This window comes from Anas platyrhynchos, chromosome 8 (assembly GCF_047663525.1).
Source record: "Anas platyrhynchos isolate ZD024472 breed Pekin duck chromosome 8, IASCAAS_PekinDuck_T2T, whole genome shotgun sequence".
NCBI classification, from domain to species: Eukaryota; Metazoa; Chordata; class Aves; order Anseriformes; family Anatidae; genus Anas; species Anas platyrhynchos.
The window spans coordinates 9,686,422-9,712,496 of NC_092594.1; the positions used below are offsets into that span (position 1 = coordinate 9,686,422).

At 36.9% G+C, this 26,075-nt stretch overlaps 1 protein-coding gene across 2 annotated transcripts in view; it reads right to left on the minus strand.

Moving 5' to 3' along the window:
• The window catches only part of DPYD (dihydropyrimidine dehydrogenase), a 353,894-nt gene that overhangs the window by 78,462 nt on the left and 249,357 nt on the right, over positions 1-26,075 (minus strand). For both annotated transcript variants that reach the window (XM_038182862.2, XM_038182863.2), the window contains 2 exons: positions 10,571-10,691; positions 9,497-9,616 (listed from right to left, as the gene is read on the minus strand). In XM_038182862.2, the coding sequence (XP_038038790.2) occupies positions 9,497-9,616; positions 10,571-10,691 (241 nt within the window). The remainder of the gene's footprint in view (positions 1-9,496; positions 9,617-10,570; positions 10,692-26,075) is intronic.

Below are 26,075 nucleotides of genomic sequence, written 5' to 3' on the forward strand. Positions count from 1 at the left end.
TAAAAAAAAAAAAAAAAGAGTTCTGATAGTTGTGAAACACTTTTATAAATGCTTCTGGCAATAACTCATAAGGGATGAAGCAATGCCCAGTGAAATACAAACGTAGGATCTACTCAGTTAAACAAATATGCTATATTTTGTGTTCTGTATTTTATAAGTGAAGTTAGTGTTAGGATTTATTCATCGTTGAAGATACTAAAAATACAGAATGTTAGAAGGATTTAGGTGAATACAGATGTGCTCACTATGGCAAGTTCATTACAAATCATAGCTAATCAGTGAAGGTTCCTCCTATATGGAAGCAGGACAGCAGCAGTAACTGCTTAAGGATGTCCTTTTGACACTGCTGGATGTAAAGTAAAGCCCTGGGTTTAGTTTATTTATTTAGTTATTTAGTTATTTACCCCCCGCCCCTCTCCATCCCTTGTATCTGATTGTCAAAGTATCCTGCAACTGGGTTAACCTAAGCAACCTATGTTGCTTAGTGCAGTTTCATGTAACTGAAGCCTCCTCTTCAAGCCACTTCCATTTCTGTAAAACACCAGTTGTGTTTTATAGATAGCAAGAAGAGTGGGAGTCCCAATATCCTGACAGAGATGCCTCAGACACTGAGGTTACCAGAGCTACTGAGCTACAGAAGTTGGGGCATCCTGAGAGCAGTGGTGGTATCCTGAGGCTGAGGGTGGAAGACAGCAGCCAGTTGGCCTGTCCTGCAAGCACAGCTGTCCCACAGCAGAGAAGAAAGAACAGCATGAAGCTTCACGTTAACAGATGTTAAATAAGAAGTCATTTTCTATTTATTTGTTGGCTCATATTTTGATGTTAAGCGTATTGCAAAATCTTTATTTTTCAACCATATCAACCCTGCTGCTGACTTGGATAGGGAGTATAAAGTAGCAGAAAAGACAATTATGGGCCCCATTCAATCAACAGCAGGGAACCTGTAACACTGACGTATGTTCACATAAATTTGGAACCCATTTCATTTCTCAGCTCTTTCCTTCTGTCACCTATACTGAAGCTCACTAAAGTCTCATAATCTGTATGCAAGTTTGAATCCATGTAACACTGCAACAAAGCTTTGCAGACCTGCGGGTCAACTTGAACACTGCCACCTAAAATTATCTTCTTGTGCTCTAGCCCACGGTCACGTGTTACTTAAATGACCTCCAAAATGAATTGTAATAAGTTTTTAATGATAGAAATATATATATACATGTATTTGTTGTTGTTGTTCCAACACAGTAATCTCCTAAATATATAACACAAAAATATCCTGAGATTTTGTCGTGAGTATTTGCTTAAAATTGAAAGAGGTGATCATAAAAGAAAGAGACACATACACCCGCAGACCTGACAGACACGGAAAGACCATCAACCAGTGCTGACAAAGGACAATGTCAACGGGTTCAATCTTGTTGATATTAACAGTCCTCACCAGGTTGTAGTGTACATATGGTACACTCATCGCTGCACATTACTGCAAACAAGTTTAAATACAGGCCCCTGTACTATCAGCCTGCTTTAAAATGCTGTCGCTTTTCTCTTTCTTCATCAATTCATTCCCATTCTTTGTTAATCAGACTGTGTCTCTAAGTCGCTAACTACACAAGCACCCTTTACTTAACCATGTCAATCTGCATGATTATATGAACTGATTTCCCATTTATCTAGCTGCAGGCAGATTAAAACCATACATTCTTTCACCCGCGCTAGGACAAGCTAGGCCACAGTCTTTTTTTTAATACCATATTATGTCTGAATAGAATTTCTGGTTTTATCTGAATCATTGTCTGACATTAGGAAGTCTTGATAGCCTAATGGTTATCAATTCATATATATATATATATATATATATATATTAAAAAAAAAAAAAAGACTTTTTGGAAATGAGTAATTCCAAATGGACATATTATATATGAAACAGGATGTAAAAAGCAAATCCAGAGTACTCAACAACAGTGGTTTAAAGATTAATCAAATTACAGGCTATTGAAACTGCAGAATACACCTGGTTGCATTTCAGAGCCCTAAACAGACTAGAAACAGTTAATGATGATTTGATGGTTTTCTAGGAGTTTGAAACAAATGCTTGGCTTTTAGTCTGAGAGCAATGCTGGACATTTCTGTCTGATGCTTGGGGGATTCAGCCAACTAACAGATACATTTGGTGAAGAATCTCATTCTAGTCATGCCCTCCCTTCCTAATTTCCCTTTTCACTGTTTTGTCGTCTTTGCCTGTTCCTCAGGGAACTGAGTGATTGATAGCCTAATCCAATGACTGTATTACAGCTGCCTCAACTTGGACTCTTTTCCTTATCATTAGCAGTTAGCCTATGGTTAAATTCACAGCTCACTGCTTGGTACAACCCCTGAGATTTAAGGGTCTGGCCTTTAGAAAATATTTAACATAAAATTGAAATCTTGACATACTGAGAATTCAGTTCTCTGCAAGGCTTCTTTAATTAATCCAATGTACTGTACCATTGTTCTATATGAGACTGTGACATGGTGAACTGTTACTGACGCTCACAGAGATGTGTAATTCTAAATTAAACACTCACTTACATGTACCTACACTGCATTTGTTTCCCAAGTACATGTGCACAAAAGTGAAAATTTAAATGCAATCTATAACAATAATGAAACACAAACCAATTACATTTCAAGAGTAAAGACTTTTCATTCAGCTCAAGCTTGGAATGAGTTTTTTTCAAAGTAAGAGGAGAAAACATCTTTGTTCAAAAGCTGTGTGTAAAGACCAATACTTCATTCTTCTTCAGGACTCATTTAATCTTTTGGCAAATTAAATCAATTATGATCATTTTTCATCAACTACAAATGACACCTGTGATAGAAGCGTAAAATGTTTTCTTTGTGGAAAGAAAATGGCTAAAAATATTAAAAGTGGAGAAAATATCCTTAGTCTCTGACCTTATCTGGAGAATAATACTTATTTTTAAATAGCTATGGGAAGGATGTAGACCTTGATCTATGCTGTAAACCTTTGCCCTACTTCCAGTCAGTCGATGAGCTGCAAGCTTCTATGAAAATGGCAGCTGAGTCCCAGATGAAAAATTATGCATCTCATAAACTGCTATTCTGCTGAAATGTCAAGCTATGGCAGGGCTGTACCTCAAACTCAGCACTTGGCATTTTCCTTCTGTCTGCTTTGTTGCCATGAAGCAAACATGAACAGTGAGGATTTGTGTAGGGCAGGTAGCAGGCGAGCTCCCTGTCAAAAATCTATTATTAGGGCTCTGATCTCTTCTGCACAGACCAGTGACGGCAGAACACTAAGAGAAATCAGACTGCTGCAAGGACAACACAGAAAACAGAGGACTCTTTGTGAATCCTGACATAATATATGCAAATAAGGGCTTTTAATGGCTGAGCTACATTTAACAGAAATAATAAACCAAAATTAAAATTGTACTATGGCATGTATTTGTTTTTTTACTCCTATCCACACTGTTTTATAAATATACGCTAATGTAAATAGTCTTTAACTCTCAGTAAATATTTACACTAAACAGGAATGCATATGCATATATACATTTTGTTTTATTTCCAGTGATGGGCAGCTTTTCACTCACTTCTATTGACCAAAATTAACACTGAAGAGTCACTGAGAGAACTGTGATTATGAAAACAAATGCTCTTTTTTCATTTTTCTTTTAATAATGTGTCATAAAATTAAAATTAAAAGGCAGCTCTTATTATTAAAACTTCAATTTTTCCTCTCTGAATATAATTCATACATTTCAGATTAGAATATACACCCCTATTAATAATGTCAAATATTCATATAATGTATACATTTTAATTTAATGAAATAACAGCTGTGAAGTGTTCCCTTAAAAGTCACAATTGCTGCTGTCTGGCTGTTTTTTTTTTTTTTGTTTGTTTGTTTGTTTTTTGTTTGTGTAAAAAGAGAGCTCCACTAACTAACTTACTTCAAAAGGAACTAATATGAACTGCCTCTGCTGATTCCCTGATTCCCAACAATTATACGTTTCCACATTTAATGACTGAATCTGCTATCTAGATATATTCATTTTGACATCTCTTGTGGTCAGCTGTGAAGACAGAACACACAACTTTTTGAATTTCCCTTGTTCTGGAAAACATACAAACATGTACATATTAATATGCTATACCACATACTTACACAAATAATGTCAAAATATTACAGAACAGATCAACTGGACAAAACAGTAACAGCACACAGGCATGAGGTGCTTGAGCTATTAGTATAAAATACTGTAAAATTTAAGCAACGAAACATTAAAAGGATACATTGTGAGCGCACACTAGCGAGATTTGCTTTTAACCTAAGTTTTTTGCTAAGTCCAATGTATTGTTTTATAAATCCCCTAAGGATCTGGCTTCCAGACAAAACCAATGAAACAAACATATGACAAAGAAGAACAAAAAGCCATGGAAATTCAAACAGAAGCTCTGCTCTGTTCTGCTTGTAATAGGTATCCTATAGTGCTGCAGTGTGATGTGTTTTATAAAACACATCTGGAATATGGAAGAACAGTATTGACACTTATGAAACAAACTTTTTTTTTTTTTTTTTTTAATTTTAAAATATGTTTATAGGAAACAACTCTTAGGGAAGCATGTAGCTGCTGACAGTATATTAACAACTCTGGGAAGCCTGGCATCTTATTCTAGTACCTACAAAATACACATTTGCAAAATCATTTATATTTATATGGATGAAAACATCACTTTCAGAGACAGAGAACATTATTCATTGTGAGGATAAATAACAGCATTACCTCCTTTTTAAGAAACAAATACTCTGTATTGCATGCGTACAAGAAGAACTCGGGGTAGAATCTGACATATTCTATATTCTCAAACCTGAAGTGCTGCTGGGTCAATTCTAAAAGCTCCTTAATAGAAATTAAATTATGCCTCTAATTCTGCAAACATATAAAACAGTTACATAATTTGGAGAGCCAAAGCTTAATTGCAGTGTATTTCTTTCACCAGAATGGCTTATTTCCTTAAAAAAGGGGGCTTCAATGAGACATTTCCACCTTTTGAATAAGAGGCAGGTCCTGGAAACCTATAAAAAATGGATGAACATTGGGCTCCTCTAACCACGATGTCCTCTCACGTGATGTGGCCACAGAAATGAGTAAGGCTACTGTAGCCCTTGGGCTCAGCCAAGGCTCTATGGTGCCAATTAGAAAAGAATTTTCTTTAAAAAACACCGATTTGTCAAAATTACTGTGATTTTTTTTTCCTTGCAAAGATTTTCTGACACCGGGAGAAAGGTAGAAGGTAAAGAAAAACACAGAAGATTTTATCCTGTTCAATAGTCAGAGGATTAACCTGGAGTCGAGGGGACCCAGGTGCGACTCCCTGACTCACACCAGGGATTTAAATGTGGATCTCCCAAATCAGGCATGTGTGCAGGTCAGCAGACTTTGCTCCTGCTCGTGTGTATCCTGTGAGAGCTGTTTCACTTTGTATTAATAATTCAATATTTGCAGGGAAGTGGAGGAGGGAGAGTGACTAATTCTACAGTCCAGTGGCCAAACGCTCACCTGGGATACTGGAATTTTCCCTGTCAAAACCAGCCACCAAACAGTAGGGTAGGATGGAGGAAACAGCCGTGCTTCTCACAGCTTAGCAATTTTCAGCTGATCAAATTATATCAGAACAGGAAGGTCACTTCCTGAGCACTGGCTGGGAAGCAAACATTGACTGTGACAACTCAAAGCTAAATGGGGTTTTTAAGTAATCTCATTAAGTCCCTCCTTCTTTGAAAGACTTTAAAAATATTTTAGATGCTTAAAAAGAAAATAATAAAACAAGTCTTTTCTCAAAGACATCTCAGAAGCTAAAAATTAAGTTAATAACTTTTTTTTTGGTTGTTTTTATTAATGTTGGAAAAACCATAGTAAGCTACCTGCCACTTAGTAATTTAAAAGGAATTAAAAAGCAAATCCCTTTCCAGTGGCACGCTCAGCTAGAAAGACAAATAGCAACCTTTCTGCATATAGCTGCTTCACCCGCAGCAGATGAGGAGGGGAGAGGCCAAGTGGAAGGCACACATGGAAAAACTTCAGTTCATAGCTGTGTATGAGCCCATTTTTAAACAGTGGTAGGTTGGGAAGACTGCAAGTCAAAATGTCAGGCTGCTGCTAGGCAAGGGAATTAACAGACTTTCATTGTTTGCTCTTCGACAGCAACCTTCATCAAACTCACTGGAGTGAGCCTACACTCACCTGCCAAAGACAACCTGCACTATATGAAGAGATGTGTGACCATAGTGAATTTAAAGTGTAGTGAATTAAAAATGTGGTGAAGAATGGCTGTCCTCTAAGGGCCCAGCTTCCACAAACATCCTTCTCACACAGCATGCCTAACACGCTGCCCAGCCTAGGCACACACGGGGCCACCAGAGCTTTTTCCTCAAGCCAGGCCCTGCCACTGGCAGCCCACCCCAGGCTTTCAGCAGAGCCCTTTGGCTTGCAGCCTGCTGCCTTATGTCAGGGAGCAAAACGTTGACTTTCACATTTGGAGCTGAGGAGGGTGACCTCCACCTTTCTGCCACACTCTGTGCCCCTACTCTGCAGCACGGGGCCCCCTCAGCCCTGGGGGCCACGGCTGGAAGGTGGGGCATGCAGCACAGGGCACACCTCTCTAGGACATCAAGGGGAATGTGTCCTGGCTGCTGACGGTGGGCACTGCACACAGCAGCTTCTGCTTTCATTCTTCTAAGTAAAAACACAAATCTGGTTCAATCCAGCACCAAAAATACTCCCTTACAAGTCATTCCTCAGCAGCTGGGTGATCCTCAAGGCCACCAGCAGCTGCAAGCCTAGGTGGGTTTCCAGACCCCAGAAGCCTGCCTGACATGGAGGCCGCTGTGCCCTGTGCCCAGACCACACAGCACCAGCAGCGTCATGGTCCTGTGAGGACAGGCACCCACCTCACTTCCCTCTCCTGTACTGTAGGTTATTGCCAAATAAGAGACAGTTCTAGTCCAGAAGAGAGCGAAAATCTGTGCAATTGGAAGAAATACAGAAAGGAACATACAGCTTGATTGTCCCCTGTATCTATTCTAGATCTGTGCACTGGAGAACATTATAAACCAGCTGTGCTTTGGTAAAACACAGAAAATGGCCCAAACAGATTGTTTCTATAGTAGAACTGACTCTTGTGTAGAAATGAATTCTCTCTTGAGAGAAATTATTTGAAAAAACAACAAAAACTCATTGACTATATCAGAAAATACAATAGAACAAAACAGAACAGAAAGTTTAAGTAGATGAAAACAGAAAAGCGATTTCCGTGCGAGGAGCACGAGGCACTCCCTGGGAAGCCTGTAGGCATGTAAGTGGTGCTCCTGCCATTCAGCAGGCAGGGAAAACAGCACAGGGAAAGGTCAAGCTTCTGGCTGCAGGCCACTGGCTGGGCCCAGCACAGCCAGGGACAGAGCTCAGGCCTACATATGCCTACCCCTTGATCTGACAAGGCCAACGCTCCCCCATTTTTTGCCTTCTCATAAGCATGCTAGTTCTCTTGATTTAAAATTGCTTTCCTGCTTGGGTAAATTTGTATACTGTTACACCCTGGTCACCAAGCAGAAAGTATTGCAATGTGTGTGCAGCATGTATTGACTTTATTGGCTCTGTGGCTTTCTTTTCCGCAGTGTGTTGTGGGATTGGGACCTACTGATGTCAATTACCAGCAAGAAACCTTTATTTATTTGTCTGCAACAATATACTCTTTCAAAACATAATAAATTGACAGCGCTTTCAGTAGTTTTCATATTTTCTAAATAACCAGATTTGCGTCATAGGTAATGGTGCATCCCAAAATGACATCTTCTATTTCCTTTGATACATGTAAAACTTCAGGAAGAAAAATACATTTCTATACTTACACATGCATACAAACGTATATATTAATAAAAGAAATGGAGAACTTTTCCTTAGGTTTCATTTATAACAGAATTATAAACCATGAAAATGGTGGTAGATCTTTCCATAGTGCAGAGCATCCAGGTGCTACTGTAATTTACACTACATGCATGTTTTAAATTTGTGACATGAGACACACTTTTCATAATGCAGTCATTTTATAGATTTTATTAGACAGACTTATGGTAGGAAGAAATATTCAGAAATTGCAACTTAAATGAGAAAATGTGAATGGTGTTACTTATATAAAATACTACTGCAATAGTTCTTTTATTAATTTTTAATGCACAGCACCCACTGTGACCTCCTTTATTCTTTTCCTGTCAACATGGCAGGCTAGAGAAATTGAAATGGGCTGTAACTGTTCTCTTCTTGTTCCCCTCTTCCTCCCATTTTGCATAATATTAAAATTATAACATCTTATTGGACTGTCACTGTGAAATAATCATTATGCAATAGGCATAACATTTTTTCTGATTCTCTCTTCTTTGCCTTTTAGTATTCTCTAAAAAATTCCAAATTCCATGCAGTTATCTAAGGCAATAAGGCAATTTTCCACTGAATATACTTGTTTGAATTAAAGTTCGTTTAAAAGGTATCTTTTGCTACATGGTTCTCTAAGGATAACGCTAGTCACATAAAATAAAGCATTTTTTATTTTATTTTTTTCCCTGTCTGGTCTTCTTTGATTACGATTTTGGGGTGAGGTGGGAGGCGGGTCTGATAAAATAGTGTTTGACTCAATCAGGAGGATGCTATTACTTCTGTTATGTATATTTACTGCTACCTCTATCACCAAGGAGACTAATCTCCATACCAGTAAAGTCAAGAAGCTCACAGTATTGTCTTTGCAGGGCCAAGTTCATGTTGTCACAGCAACAGAGTGCACAGGGTCAATAGATTAATTCATTAGTGTGCACAGGCACTGAACTGGAGTGTAAAAGTTTTGCTGCTGGTTTTAAAATTAAACTGTGAAGCAGAACTTGGAAATATGGTATAAATATGATATTCTTATGTATCACAAGGAATAGACTACAAAAATAAGCATATATTTACCTAACACAATCTATTATTTTTACCACAGTGGGAAGAGGATGAAATAGTCTACTTTGAAGAGGGGCATTCAGTGAGAAGGCAGCAGGATAGCTGGAGTTCGGGCTATGAAACATACACTGCATTTGGATTGTTGATATTTCCCCCTACGATGCCCTTTCATTAGCCTCTGTCTAACGTGAGGCCTGACAATTGTGACAGAATGAAAAATTTGAGGAAAAGCAGGGGTCATGAGAGAAGAGATTTCCTTCCCTCTCTAGTGACCCTATCACAGTATTCTGATGCAGCGTTTTACCATTAAGGAAAGGGCAACACGAGAGCCTTCACACTTAATCTGTTCCATCTGTCATGACTATTAGAAACATTGACCAGCAGTGAGCTTTAAGGACTCGGTGCGACTGCAGACATGATATTCTAGCCCACTACAAGGACCTCCTGATGTTTTGAAAGCCTCCAAGGAAGTAGTATGCATCAAAAAGGGCAACACCTACCTGACACACCACCATATGTGGTCCTCAGTCCTACACCAACTGCTGGCCAAGGTGTGCCGTCTGCTTTCAGTCCCATCAGTCCTGACACTGTATTGGTGGCTGTAACACCATCTGCGCCACCTGTGAAAGAAAAGGTCAGTCACTTTTTGTTAAATAATGCATATAAGAACAAGAGAGGAAAAAATGCAACAGAAAAACTGTGAAACTGTGAAATAACTAGAAATTCAAATAAGCAGCTGAAGACAGAAAGCAACAAACTGTAAGGGGATGTGCAGAAGGGTCCTTAAAACCAGTCCTGGGCTGATAAATTTTACGCTCGCTTCAAGACAGGCTGCATCAGTTGAAAGAGCTGTAAGCTGCACCTGGGAAACACAGACCAGCAGACAGGCAGATCTCTGCCATTCAGCTGTGGGGGACAGAATCTACTCTAGTGGCTGTTCAACACTGAGAGGTGCCCCAGCACAGGGGTAACCTCCTCCAAGCTGATGACACCAACTCTGCATTGACTTAGCCAGCCCATAAGTCTTGCTTCTTACTGTGAGGATGGAATAGTGCAACAGAAATAAAATGACCACATTTTTAAGTGATGAATTAATACACATACTTTCAAATTCATTTCCAACCACCCTGTTTTTCAGCTCTAAGGAAAAGTAATATGTGTGTATATATATATATATGTGTGTGTGTGTGTGTGTGTGTGTGTGTGTGTGTATATACACCCTCAAATGATGTATTTCTGATTTCTCAGGACACACACATTATTTTTACTATCAAACAAAGGAACAGGGGAAGATACAGTGGTATGGTAAACATATAAATATGATAGAAATCAGAGTGAGAAAATATACAAAAACATGATTTAATGTTAATCTAATATGGTTCTCTTTATACACTGCTGTATTAGCATGTACAAAATTAGGAAATCTTTGATCACTGCACTTATTTAACCACATCAAATAAACCGCATTCGTATTTGTTTCTGTTGTTATTTTTTATTATTTCTGCAACTGTCCTATGTTCCCCACATCCAGCAAATTAGTAAATCTGTACAGCTTGTGCACTGGAGTCAGTTACCTTCCTGCGCAGCCATCGCAATATTAACAATATCAGTGACATTTGGGGTCAGCTTGGCAAAGAAAGGAATCTGAACAGCTTGTCTAACCCAGCGACAGATGTTCCGTACCAGCTCTGGATCCTGTTCAAATAGGTCAGATAAATATAGAACATAATTAAAAGTAATATGAACAAAAGGTATATCAAGGCAATAGAAAACTTTGTTTTAAGTGGTTGTACTGTGATTTTGTGAAATTACACATCAGGACCAAACCTCATCTCATTAGCTAGCTTATTTAAGACACATCAAGTAACCACAAATCTATTATAGAAAGGTTAGTTCATGAAGAAAGGAAAATTTGCTTTTTTCGAAAGACAAAGATATTGCAAAGTGTTCCCTTCCCAGAGTGGGAAAAATATCATTTTGGATGACAGAGAGTTTCTTTACCCATTTATTTTTAAAATTAATTTTTGTTTTTAATGACTCACTCTATGTAAGATATGTTGAAAATAACTGCTATCATATAAACTAACACAATCCTGAAGTATTGGCTGACCATGCCTTGATAGAATAAGAAGGATGTGTCAGGTTGCAGGGCTATCAGAATGCAATTCTGCATTTCTGGACTTTCCTCTGATTTCACAGAATAACTTGGAATGTCCAAAATGTAAACGAAAGATCAAAACCTCCACACTTAGAGCGCAAAATAGAAATCTTCTAATATTGGCTTTTCATGATTTATAGTCATTTACTTCCCTTATGGAATACGTATCACCTAGACAGTAATCAACAATCCTTTCCACTGAAAACAGCTCAGTGGTACTAACATTTTGATTCTGGCACATGTTATGACTTTTTTTTTTCCAATATAACTCTTAGGGTGTGGGTTGGCGTTTTTTTCTTTTTCCTTTTTTTTTTTTTTTTTTTTTTTTTATTGTCTCCTAGTAATGCTCTTCAAAAAATATCTTAAAATTTGCAATACTGATGTATGTAGAACATGGTGTGTGATCTGGTTCATAAATGAACTGTTACAAGATTTAGTACAAGGATAACCTTTGCGTAGGCTAATCGGTAGTGCAGCAATTATTTACATTTACTAAACCTTTATCACTGTCTCAGATAATTAAGTCTGTCATATAAGAATAATTTTCTCCTGTTTGGCTATTGTAAAAATTTGGAAAGCTGCATTGTTATGAAAATGGGATGATCCTAAATGAAGTTTAGATTAAAACAATCCAGTGGACACCAAGGTTCTTTGAGGTTTAGTGAACATACAAGAAATGTTCCCTTGCCGTTTTTGTCATTTTATATCAACGATTAAATGCAAACATAAGGAACACAGGCTGTATCCCTAGAAAGACAGAGTGCTTTACATGAATAGTAAAATCCTGAGACTTAGCTGTGCTATTCCAATAAAAATGGTGATCTCCCCGCCCATGTGCTTCCATGAAATATGTATGAACATTGCAGTGGCAGTATGAAAGTAGTTGTGTCTTTGACTTTCATTTCTGTTTTGAATTTCCTTGAGGCCCAATGCAGAAATGAGACCCTCTAGAAGATATGGATTGTATATTCTTTATGTTAATTCTTCTCCTCAGAAATCTTCATAATAATGTTCAGGATGTTGGCACCACATAACTCATTATACTGACTTCGTAGTGCTTATAGTGCTGCCATAAAAAATCTTACTTCAACTCACATTAGCACTTTAAAGTACACTTATTTTAATCCACATCAAATAACAACTCATTGTGAGATCACTAATTCATATTAGCCCAATTTCCATCATATCTAAGACAATTTAACTAGTCCTTAGAAGTTTACCTTTGGACAGAGAATAATTTGTAGAGTTCACACAAGACAACTTTTGAGAAAGGCTGAAGTGATTAGAAAGCAAGTTCACTTCTAAATGGGCATTGACATTTGCAAAATCAATAATATGAACCAGCTAAAATTATTATTCTGCTTAATTTGGTACAGAATTTTAATGCTTTTAGTTCAAAGTCTACCATGTTGCTATAAATTATCTTCTATTACACATAATAGGTTTGTAGCTTCTGTTATTAATGATGATACAATGCAATTGTTATAGAATCTGTAGCATAATTTTGCTGAGTGTGTCAGTGCAGAAGAATGAACAAATGCTTCAATGGACTTCAACATCCATTGACTACACCCTTCACTTGTCTGCTGTACTTAATCTTTCTTTTCCTTCCCTTCCTTTCCTTTCCTACAAACATCATCTAAATGAAAGCTTAGTGAAATTATTGATTTATGACTTGCATCCACAGGAATCTTTTGGTAATTTAATACCATATAAAGTCTCTTTTGGTATGAGTTGTATATCAGTGTGTCTTCTGTCTTCCTGTTCTTAATCAAATATTGCTTGTTTATTCCAAAGCCACAGGAGATTTTAATGTAACAAGGCTTGTCTTTTTACTTCCCCAAGCAGCCGTACAGAATCATTTTTCCTGAATATTCATTATAGCCTTGGGCTAGATGGAGCTTTTAATCCTAACTACTCATTGCCAATGGGAAGATAGACGAGAGGAAAAACAACTATTCACCTTTTTTTTCTAAATGATCACATGATAACCTTAACTACAACCATACCTATACGAATAAGTCCTCAGAAATTAAAGCATCAAGTTGTCTTCTGATTGCATTTGGCATTGGTAATGAGTTGAAGCCCACGTCCTATCATCCCTAGGGCAGATACATCCTGCATGTTTAAGGAGGAGTGTGAAAATGCTATGAAGACAGTAGGTAACCTCTCCATGGTAAGAAACAAAATGATGAGGAGATTACCACAGAAATGTCTGGCTGTAGATGTTGGAAACTGTGGCAATTTTTATTATTACCTGTCTTCAAGTGCCCTTGCAGGGTCCTCATTGTTACATTATCCTGTTATCACACACTCTTTATACTGTATCTAAAACACCTCTCTGAAGGAGAGAGGTACTACTATACCTGTTTAACAAACAGATAAGGGCGAGCCAGAAATACTGAGGTGCACCTCCTCAAACTTACCTTTTTTTTTTTTTTTTGGTGCCTAGCCTTTACTAAGTCACTTGCATAAAGATCTGAAAAGATATGCCTGGTAGAGAACTGCATTTGGGTTCTCAGAATGCTTTAAACCATGATATACTTCCCACATTAACAAAAGAAATATTTGCAATTCTAGAATTTAATCAGTGTTTCAGAGTATTTGAATAATGCAAAAGATGAAAATACAACTACTTTAGGGTGATAAACATGCTTCTCTTAACTGTGCAAACAGTCCTTGGGAAGCATGTATGTGTGAGGGTATTCATGTATGTATGTATATATAAAGAATACTAATGCCAGTCAGAAAGATGTCATAAAAATAAACCTGTTACAGAATTTCCCCTGAGAACTTCAGAAGGCAGGTTACTACTTAATATAGCACATTAGCTGATCTTGCCTGTTAGTGCTACAGAAAATGGACCACACCATGCAATCTTCAGTCCATCCTTAATTACTATAATGGTGGCAGTTCTGCCTCGCTAAGAACAGGGTAAGGATTTTTACGGTTATGGGTTTTATAAAAACACAACTATTCTCAGTCAGAATCCTGATTTTACATATGCATGAAGGTTTTCTTACACAGAACTACTGGTGTTAACATTACAGGTCATGCTGATGATTTGTACAAGTCCATTATTCTGACTGTGATGATGTGAAGTTCTAGATGGCAGAGAGAATGTTGTAAGATCCATTAGGACCTTGCATGTAAAGTCCTTAAATCTCATCCATCACTGACTCCAATGACCTAAACAACAAAGTTACAGAAATTAAAATACTTTATTCTATTTAATTAAACTATAAGTCTGATCTTCATAAACCTCAACCCTATGATGGTCACAAAACTCTTTTCTCATATATATCTCTTGCCAATGAGCTTCATGGATAAATCATTCATAATGTGAACACATTTGCAATTTTAAATACCAATCCTAAATTATAGAGGCTTCATCTTGTCTTTGAATTAATTTACCATACATTAAGATGACATGGGTTTCTGATATGTGGTTAGTAGGCAAGCAAGGCACCAAGTATCTCTCAACAGTATGTTCTTCTGGTGACAGATTCTCTTTCTGTACTGGCCCTCCAGAAAAAGAATAATAACAACTAAAAAAACTCTTGTAGCCCCTTACATGTATTATCATTGGAGGAGTTTTTTATATGATAAAATGTTCTACACTTAACTGCCCAATTCTCCAGAGTGGATGCATTTTCCAAAATAGTATAGATAGCCAAAGGAAATGGAAGGAGGGTTTTTATGTTTACAAATGATGTAACCAAATAAAAACTTTATGAGTGAGAATTTGCAAGATTGGTCTTTTAAATTTAATTCAAGTATTATTCTCACTTTACTATTGTAGTGGGTTTACGTGGCAAGGTTTTGGTAGCAGGGGGCCTTGGGGTGGCTTCTGTGAGAAGAACTTAGAAGCTGCCCCATGTTGCCGAGCCAATAAGTGATGTTTTCTGCTTCTTTGAGAGCATATTTAAGACTGAGAAAAACAAAGCAAAACACAAAAACATACAAACAAACAAAAAACACTGCACCACAAAGCAGCTGGGAGAGTGAGGAACAGCCTTGCAGGCACCAAAGTCAGTGAAGAAGGAGGGGGAGAGGTGCTCCAGGCACCAGAGCAGAAGTCCCCTGCGGCCTGTGGTGAGGACCATGGTGAAGCAGGATGTCCCCCTGCAGCCCATGGAGTACCACAGTGGAGCAGGGTTCCACACTGTGGAGGAGACCACGGTGGAGCAGGTGGCCCTACACCGATGGAGGCTGCCGCCTGTGGAAGACACCTGCTGGAGCAGATCCCCCAGGCCGGAGCTGCAGCCCATGGAGAGGAGACCACGCAGGAGCAGGTGACCTGGCAGGAGCTGCTGCCCGTGGGGGAGCCAGCTTGGAGCAGTGTGTTCCTGAGGGATGAACCCCGTGGTACGGACCCATATCTGGAGCAGTTCTTGAAGAGCTGCTTCGTGTGGGAAGCCCACGCCGGATCAGTTCAGCAAGGACTGCATCCTGTGGGAGGGACCCCACAGCACAGGGGACCAGAATAACCGAAAAGGAGCGGCAGAGAAGAAGCGCTGTAGACTGACCATAACCCCCATTCCCCCATGCCGCTCAAGGGGAGGAGGTAGAAGAGGGCGGATGGAGGGGAAAGGTGCTTTTGGTTTCTTTCCTTTGTTTCTCACATCTCTAGCTTGTTAGTAATTAGCAATAAATCTTACTGTTTCCCTATGCTGAGTCTGTTTTGCCTGTCACGGTAATTACTGTGTGATCTCCTTGTCCTTATCTCAACCCTTGAACACTTTTCATTGTATTTTCTCCCCATTCCTCTTTGAGGAGGGGGAGTGAGAGAGCGGCTGTGGTGGTGCTTTGCCACCCACCCAAGTAAAACCACCACAAGTATTTAATTCAACAATAGCCTGGAAGGAATGGGTTAAACCTATCCTCAGCCACAGTGCTATCTGAGAGCCTACCAGGACTCACATGCGCCCTCTGAAAAAGAAGAAAGGAGAAAAGAATCCTTCACCATCTTCAGCTAACAGGTTTCTTCCAGGCCATGCTACATTTTCCTTGTGAACATTACGGTGGCTCTTCCTGCCACAACCTGCAGGGTGGGCAGGCACGGGCAAGATAGATTCTGAACAGCTTTAGTGAGGGAGTAACAATCATTTCTATAGATTTCTCACCCATTCAATCCACTCCAATGTCTCATGATGTAGGTCTGGATATGCATCTTTTACAGAGATCCCACAGATGTCCTAAGACTTGTTAATCTGATATGCTGTTACTCAAAATACTTTTTATAGGTGTCTATCATATTTCTTTCCAGATCAAACACAGAGCCAGAAATCCATTAGGAAACCAGAATGTATAATTAAATAAAATAAAACAAAATAAAACAAAACTTAGCTGCGTGAAGAGCTACTCTTTTCACATTCCTTCAAAAGTGCTGGAAAAGTAGAAGTGTTAGAATTTCAGCTTAAAGCACTGTAAGTTAGTATCTTTAGCTTATATATTTTTTTTCCATATTATTATCAATCTTTCCCACATGATGTTGAGCAAAGATTTCTTTTTCCCTCCTCCTGTGAGATGTCCAATACTGCCTTCATAAAATTGCCTATCTCTAAATCTACCCAAAATATCTATGGTACCTAAATACAGAATTGCAGTCAATCACTAGAGCAAAAGAGACACCGTTTCTATACAGTTTTCTAATCCTGGTTAATTTTACTGTCTTCTTTCATCCTAGAAGGGGCACTTTAGTTTGTGCATTTGTCCTATTTCAAACAATTAAAGCTAACAATTTGTTTAAAGCCTGTCAATTTAATGGGAAGGATTTCCCAGGACAGAAGACAAATAACTCTCTACTTCTCATCTGAGGAAAAAAAATGTTTCATTTCTCAAGAAATTTGACAGCTTTTGGTCAACATCTATTGACCACAGCTGTCAAAAACAAAGAAATGAGGCAGTTTAACCTAAGGCAGGAATAACAGTTTTCACAGTTGTATGTGAACCTATCTATATATATTAGGAAAAATTTCCAAAAATGTCTAAATGACTTCAAAGGCTTTCGGTCAGCATAATCAACTCCACACAAAGGTAGCTTCTGGACAAGAGCTGATGTCCTTCTGGCTAGATTATATAATACTGGATATGATAATGTGGAGCCAATGCCATAAAATGAACTTTTAGATAATGTCATTTGAATTTGGGACTTCTTTTTGGTCAGTCCTGTATTGCCTTTTGGTGTGAGATCCAAAGGTACAACAAAGGTAATAGAAGTATTTTAACTAATTTCAGTAGGTTTTGGAACAAGTTAATATTTCACTATTTGCTCACAATGAGTAAAAACAGAAAACAGCTGGGAGCACAGCGTTTTGTCAGATTTCATGACAATAGCAACTTTTTGTGCAACTCATTTTGAACTTATGAGACAATAGGTCACTTCAGTTGTATAGTTTTAATTTAATCTACATATATATTATTTTACAATTTTATTTACTTGTGTGAACTGTTCCATCAGTTTAGCAAAAAAACAAAACAAACAAACAAACAAACAAAAAAACCCCACAAACTTCAAAATCTCATTAGATACCTTTAATAAGATGGTACTGGAAAATCATATTCAGGATATAAATTCAAAAATATATAAAGACCTATTTTGTTCCATTCAAAATGTTTTGTTCCAGTTCAGGCCTTCAGTGTTTATAATTAACAAGAGGTCTTTTCAAAGTGAAGAGGGGCTATAAGTGTTTTGTTGTTGCTGTTTTTGTTTGTTTGCTTGTTTGTTTGTTTTGGAGGGAGAATTTCTAAAAGATCAGTGATTAATATGAGAAGAATTAAGCATAGTCTACAAAGTCACCATTTTGCTGAACTACCATAGCAACGATCTGTACTGTGACTACTGCTTGCTGCTTTAATTCAAGATCATACCTATTTTGTATCCTCTTACATACTTTAAAATGCTCTTTTCATTAAAAAAAATAAATAAATATATATTTAAAAAATAAGTCTGAGGTAAATGTATGCATTTTTATTTTTTTCCATGTAGTAAGTATTCTCTTTTAAAAAAATCTTTAAACTTCAGACATATCACATGACTTCAATAAATAAGCATGTAATACTAAGGAAATACACATGCTTTTGTTTACAAAATACTACAGATTCAGATGTAGAACTAAGACTTGGAAAATTACCTTTAGTTTTTACAGACCGCATTATCTCTTATAGTTATGGACTTTTTATTTAGGCAAAAACATTACCATTTGAAGTCCATGTAAACACTCCATTTTTATATTTATTTGTATTTCTAGAGTTTTTATTTTATCTTTATTATTTGCTACATATTCCATATATTATATTATATATTTTTTTTAGGGAGTAAAGATTTAATTTTTAGTTGTTTTAGACAAAGAAAAAAATCCAAGCAACAGTCTGGCAACTTGATCCTATATGTATATATATATTATTATTTTTTAATTTCTGTTGTATATTTTAAGAACTAAAAAAGTCATGACTTCTTTTATACTAGGACTTTATTACTTTAAGTAGAGCTTTAAGTAGAGCTGCAAGCATGGTGTCATGATTTGAGCAACTGCTCTTCCGATCAGTCATTATATTATTACAAGTTCCACTTGGAGATTCCTTCACAAAATCAAGTCATTCAAGATTAGGTCCAGGCTTTGGTTATGAATGAGCAAAGAAGGCAAAGCTCTGATACTCAGACTATACTAGCAGAGATAACATCAGCCAACATGAAACTATGACACTACTGTGGTTCGTACATTGCACAGGCTACTTTGAAAATTTTAAAAGAAATTTGATGTGCATGAAAAAAATGGACAACTTTAAATTTAACAGGATCAACCAAATAAATCTCAAAAGGTTCATAAAAGATTCTGATAGAATCAGAATTTCAAAATAAGGTTAAATTTTAGTAGATCTAAATCTTGCTTTTTCTTACCCTCATTTGATATCACAATCACTCTTTCTTACTTCCTCAGCTCTTCAGTTAGAATATTTGAAAATGTTAAAAGTGTAGTACAAATAGCCTTTGATCACCTCACTCTATTCCAAATGAAGAAAATGAGAACACTAAGTCGATACAGCATTTCCTTATTTCCCTATTTTAGTACACTACTGGAGCTGTACAAACGAACAATGCTTAACAGCATGTTAAAGGAAAAAACAAAAAACAAAAAACCTCCAAACCCACCCACAGAAGACTGTACTAAGTTTTTAACATATCTCATCTAATAGCATCCTGTATTAACATAGGTCAGTATCCAAACTCAAGAATACATTTATCAAAGTGCTGTGTGGGAGATCCACTTTGGATTACTTATTAACAGCACGGTACTCCCACACTCCTCCTTTCATAATGTAGCACTTAAGGACTGAAAGGATAACCAACGTGAAGACAAGGTCAAAAATGAGCTGGAAATTTTTGATTGACCAGTACACAAAAGTACAAAATACAGACTTGTGTTGGGAGGTTACAGCAATGATAAGAGGGATGTCAAGATCAAGTACAACTAAGACTTGAAATGTTTGTGGCTGTCTTTATATAGTCAGCTTTGCAATTACTCGCTTTTTCAGATCACATAAAAGCTTTTTAATTTCTCCCCACCAGTAAGAGAAAGACAACAAAATTTATTTTGAAATTGAGTTCTCTAAGTAGGTCATTGAACCATAATGTTTTTCATCATTCCTTTTTTTTTTTTTTTTTTAAATTTCAAATGTTAATCTAAACAACCAGAAGAAACACCATTGTTAGAAAATTCTACCTTTAAAATGCCTTACTAGGCATTTTTTAAAAAAATGTCATTGGTATGTCATAAGAAAAGCCCTCTATGTTTAATTGAGATAGGCCAGTTAAAACTGTAGGAATCACTATTTACAGCTATTGATTTTTATGCAACATTAAAGGACTCAGACACAACCATTATTTTCTTTGGTTGTTAGAATAAAGGTTAATAATAGTTGGCCTGAAAGGGTGAAGCACAGACTGCCAATTCAAATCAGCAAATCATTTTGTTCCGATACCAATTGGGCCTAAACCTTCCAAGTGAAAAATGTGAAACAGCATATTTACCTTTTATAAATGTCTTGGAGATACTAACTAGGAAGATTTATTTATCATCAGCAGTGGTATATTTAAGTGTTGACTAATATAAATGCCTTTTTACCTATGAAAGAACAAAATACTTTATCTTGGTTGTTTTATCCAACCAAGGTACTGTTTCTCGTATCACTGTAAAAAAGCAGTACAGAGTGTGATTAAACAATATTTCAGTTCCTTAGTTCATGCAGAGGTTACCTTATAGAAGGCATAAAGCTTTGATTAAGTTTACGTCATACATGAAAAATTTTTAAAGCACAGAGCTTGAATATACGAGAGCTGCTTTTTCTTGTGGTCAAGTAGGTAAGCTTTTGGTCCCTTTCGTATAATAAAGAGGCAGAAAATACCAGATACTCGAGAAATCCATAAATCTTTGAAACAAACAAATTAAGGAATTTAAAACCTATACTTTGAGGATTTCCCACTGGCTTTTAAAATAATCATTATATAGGCCTTTATTCAGATTTGATCTACTGTAGTTAGCCTTCCAGTGCATTGACCAACTTTACTAGAAGGTGAGGCAAAATTTTGGAAGTGTGAGCCTAATCCTGATAATTCTCCTGTAGGCAGTGAGGAGACTTTGTTAACTACCTTTATCAAATGGTAACATAAAACTGAAAGCACAGAAAGGAAAAGCTATTAATGTGCACTGTGTAGTTAACTTTTATTGTATGCTAAGATGAACAATCTGAAATTGTTCTATTTTACCTGAACATGGATACTTGTTGCTCATGCTTTCCTTCAAAATAAATCCTGTTTACTGAGCATGAGAAGAATGAACAAATGCAGTATGTTATGTAGCAACCACATATCTAAAGGCAAAGCAGTCCACAGAATCAGTAAACCAAAACATTTGACCATGTAGACAACAGAAATATGCTTGCCTGAGTTTTCTACATTTTCTTTTTGTGAAAGCTTCTCAGTGCATTAAAATAAATTTTCAGGAATAAGTACAGGTTGCCATTTGGTCTTTAAGAAAATCACTCTTTTTCATCCTTCTAGAAGGCACTCACTATACACTCTGTCATAGTTAGGGTATTGAAATGCCATTAAAACTGGCCAAGTCTTTTTGCTTCCTTTTTAAACAGTGGTAGTTCACTTGTATTTTGGCTGAACTCACCTTCTTTATGACATTCGTCATCCACAATGTGAACTCCAGCTGAAATGCTTCCATCACAGTGAGAATGAACATAAGGTTATCCCTAACTTTCTTCCATACCTTCATGAATTTCAAGATAACAGAATCACTTTTACATTTTCTAAGAAAAACTGATTCTGCAGAGAATACTTTCTACATAAAAATAAAAAGTCACTATACATAAAAAGTATTTAAAACCTTTTTAACAGCTGTACATACCATGTCATTAAAAAGTTTCAACCAGGCAGTAGTGCTGTTACCATTACTGTCCTATTTATAATCCCTCTTTTATTTTTTGTTTTGTGTTTTGAGTAATTCAATTAAAAATCCTTCAAAGCAATAACGGTGGATTAAATGCTGTCAAACTGCAATATAAAATTACAGAATAGTGTTCTGATGATGAATTTATTAAACTTTGCATCTTAATTCATTTCTTCTTGAGCATATGAAAAACAGAATTCTTGAGACAAAATACCAATTAACTGTTGTACTTCATTATTATGTATTGTCTCCTTTTATGTGCTACAAAAAGTAGAACACATGAGCACAAAAAGGACATACGGAATTAAAGACATGGAAGAAATCCATTTAAACTATGCATAGGTTTGCATGAGTTGAACAAAATAATTAGCAGCTGCCTTTCTCCATTCAAAATACTCTCTGTGACACAATGCCAAATATTCCATGTTTCTGCAGTGCACCAGGTGCTCCTCTGGATCTGCAGCAAATTCATAGAATCATAGAATCTTTTAGGTTGGAAAAGATTTCTAAAATTATCAAATCCAACCATTAACCTGATACTGCCAAATCTAAACCCTAAACCACTAAACTCTACGCCCTACATCTACACGTGTTTTGTATACCCTCAGGGATGGTGAGTCAACAGCTTCCCTGGGTAGCCTGTTCCAATGCTACACAGTCTTTCGATGAAGATTTTTATTTTATTTTATTTTCCCTAATATCCAACTTAAATCTCCTCTGGTGCAACTTCAGGTCAATGTATTCCAAAAGATCATTTGGGCTTGGTGTGCCTTTGTTCTCTGAGGCAACCTGTAAGACTTATGAACAGGTTGGGGAGAGCAACCAATGAATGCCATCAGTGCCTCAACTAAGGAATCCCCATTTCTGAGGAGTCTGTGCCTTGTGATTGAATCTCCTGTGTTTCTGACTGAGCTTTTCCCTCATCTGGACTGTTACGGCTACTGTTCACACCCATCAGTTAGGCAGCAATTTGCCTTTTCTACCCAGCTGTCTGGTTTGAAGAAACTTACAGAAATTCAGTATCTTTGAAAGAGTTTCATCTCTCTGTGAGAAATTTGATTGAAACAGGTCACTTAGCTGAAACATTCCGCAAAGCAATAGAGGGGACTGAAAGATGTAAAGGCAGTGAGATCAGCTAGGCCTTATTTTCTTAAGACCCCATCCAGAAAGGATGAACGTAGCGAACTCAAGAGAATGAGACATAAATCCCAAAACTCCACCGCAAACACCAACAGTAACTACACTTGGATTATACCAGATTTGAGGGGACAACATTGCCACTGCTGTTGTTGCACAGCACAACACCAGCCTGCTGTACTTTGCGTTAATTTATTGCAGTAAGAGATACAAAAGAAGAGAGAGAGAACTAATTCTGCCTGCAGGACTCAATGAATTATACTTAACCAGCACATTATTGTAGGGTGATAGTAAAATGCCACATGAACACAGATATAATCAAATTGTGTTTGGGGCATCATTTATATAAAATACTTCAAGCTCCTTGCTGGCAGAGCAACAGTGAATTATCATGCTATGTTGTGCACTTCAATTAAGAACAGCCTCATCTTTCCTATTTCCGAGGTACAGCAGAGCAAATTTAATTGTGCCATGCAGCTAGTTTTCATCTTTCCAGAATAACCAGTTTGTTTGTTTGCTTTTTCTTTTTAACAGAGTCATCTTCTTCTGAACGAGGCAACATGGGCTTATATGAAACTTATGCCCTGATTGCAGGCAATGAACATGAACATAACCTGTAGCAGAGGCTCTAACAAGCAGAGTTTTAACAGAATGAAAATATAGGTGAGAAAAGAACTGCAAAGTTCATTTTACATATGATCTGAATATTTAAACAACCAGGATCTGGATTTCAGTGCTCACAAGAGAAATACATGTCTCCTTCAATATAAGCTAGAAAAAGTAATTAATCCCTCAAAACTAAAGCTTAAATGCTGAGATAAGCTAAGATATTTTATATACTGGAGTTTAGAACATATAACTAATTAATGATAAATATTTATAAGCCAGGATGTTATTAACTTTTAAAGTATTTGCTTATAGCATAAAAAAAAAAAAAGTGCTCTTGCACTTAGGCTGAGATCTTTGATTATGACATGTTTTTTAAAAAGTATAGGAAGATCCTCTGTGCTTTGGAAATGTAACTGAGGTATTGCTTTCAGCTTGAGATCTCCCTTTCACACTGAACATCTCACCCCAAGTGAACAAGTATTTGTTAATTCCTTTATCCACTACTCAATCCCTATTGCTGGTATAAACAATGCAATACCTCTGGGTAGAAATTTGTTATGGTGAAGCAACAGAATCACGTAAATGTTGGTTTGAAAGGATTTCTCAAGATCAGTTAGTCCCAGCTGTGCTCTGAGCAGGACTAATGTCAGCAACAGATGGGGTTGGCCATGGCTTTGCCTGCCTGAGCCCTGAAAATTCCAGAGATGGTGATTATACAGCCCTGCTGGACAACACACGCCTGTGTTGCATCACTTTCTTAGCGATTTTTTGTTTCCTGATTCACAACCTGAAATGTGCACCCTGTAATTTGTGGCCATTGCTCTTGCTGTAACATCTGGCACAACACCTTGCCTATTTTCTAGCTCCTTGTCTGACATCATTCTTACTAGCTCTCCAGCACTGTAGGATGCTCTTCTCTTTTTCTCGATGTTGATTTTCAGTCCCCATTTGTCTATACAGCCTCAGTGATATTTTCAAAGTATTTGGATATCACCTGTCTAGTCAACTAATAGTAGCAAGTAGTAGACCAGGGGTTTCCTCTGTACAACAGAGAATGACACAAAACATAGCAGGAATGCAAAATAAACCCCAGATTAGTGACTCAATTCAACTATTTATTCATTCTTACCAGAACAGCTGGAGGGAATTGTTGACTTTTGGACCAAAACCAAAAGGCAAACGCTGAAATTTGTAGATTTCACTTCATAGTAATGGTGCTGTATGTTTAATATCACCTTTTAGGATTAGCCAAAAAAACGTAAAGCGTCTTTAAATGAGGCAAAAAGTGCACTACAAATACAAGTTAGACGCTGAAATGTGAGATATTCAATTGATTTGCTATTTTTATAATTTTCTACTATGATTACTGCAGTAATAGACTATAGTAGAAAAGAGATGCTGTCATTTGTTTTTATAATCTTTTGTTCACCATGTTGTTTTCATGCTTACTATTAAATGTTTTGCACACTAATGTTATCTGATGCAAGGAAAATCCACGCATTAGCGCCGTTTAGCCAAACGACAGAAATTCTATTACAATTTTTCATGATATCAAACTTTTACACAGTTGCAGATTATTTTGAAAGAACACAAACCTCGACTTTATTATCATTAATCAGCATTAGTAAATATAATTGACATTTTATACAGAACCAGCTTTAAGTAACTTATTGGCAGCGTTACAGATGCCTCTTAATATTACCCTCTGGCTAGCTATGCTGTTTAGGCGCCAGAGTGTCTGCACTAATGACTTGGAATTAAAATCAAATAAAAGCTGAGAACTGTAATTCAGTATAAGAGAAACAACCATTCTGATTCTTTATATATCTTACTCAGATAAATCTGGAATTTTTAGAATTTACAGGGAAAGTGTTTGAAAGTAGCTAACAAAACAGGTTAGGAAAAAACAAAATCAGTGTATCAGTGTTCCCAGATTTCTACACTCCCCTTAGGCACACCACAGGAATGGAAATGAAGAGAAAAAGTAGGCAGTGTAATTAACCTTTCTTTTACCTTTTTTTTCTTTTCAAAAAAAAAAAAGGGGGGGGGGCAAAAAAGCAGAACATTTTAGACATTAAAAATAGTAAAAATACACATGTGCATGTTTTTCCACCATTATTTTAATCTCAGTAATTTCTGTAGTTTCCTGAGGATTTGATGTGCTTAGGCATGAAGATGGACCTAATCCCTAAAAAAATTTCCTATGAAGATGTGGATTATGCTATCAAAAAGATTTAAGAAAACCTGCTTCACTGTACAAACAGGAGAGCTGCTATATCTCTCAAAGTCTTGTAACCTACCTTCTAGATACTGAGTGTTGTTTTTTTTCTAGAACATACCTGAGCCCCCTGTTCCCCACAGTACCTATATATTTGACTTTAGCTCTGGAGGTAAAAAAAATAATAAAAAAAATAAAATAAAAAAATTGCCTAGCACTTTTGTTACGATAGGTCCTCCAGGGCCCCCACATGTAAAAGACCCTCAAGGGCTACTGACAAATCTCCTAGCGCATATTATTTTACCTGGTTCATCCTCCCTCATTGCTTTGACAAAGTACACATTAAACTACTATAATTTATCTTAGCCAACTTTGAGGAAGAACATCCAGATTTGGCCTTCTAAAGATGACTTGTTTTATTCACTTATTTGTCTAAAGAGCTAGGTTCTTTTGTTAGCTCTCCTTTTTTAGTAAGACAGTTAAAAAACCACTAATAT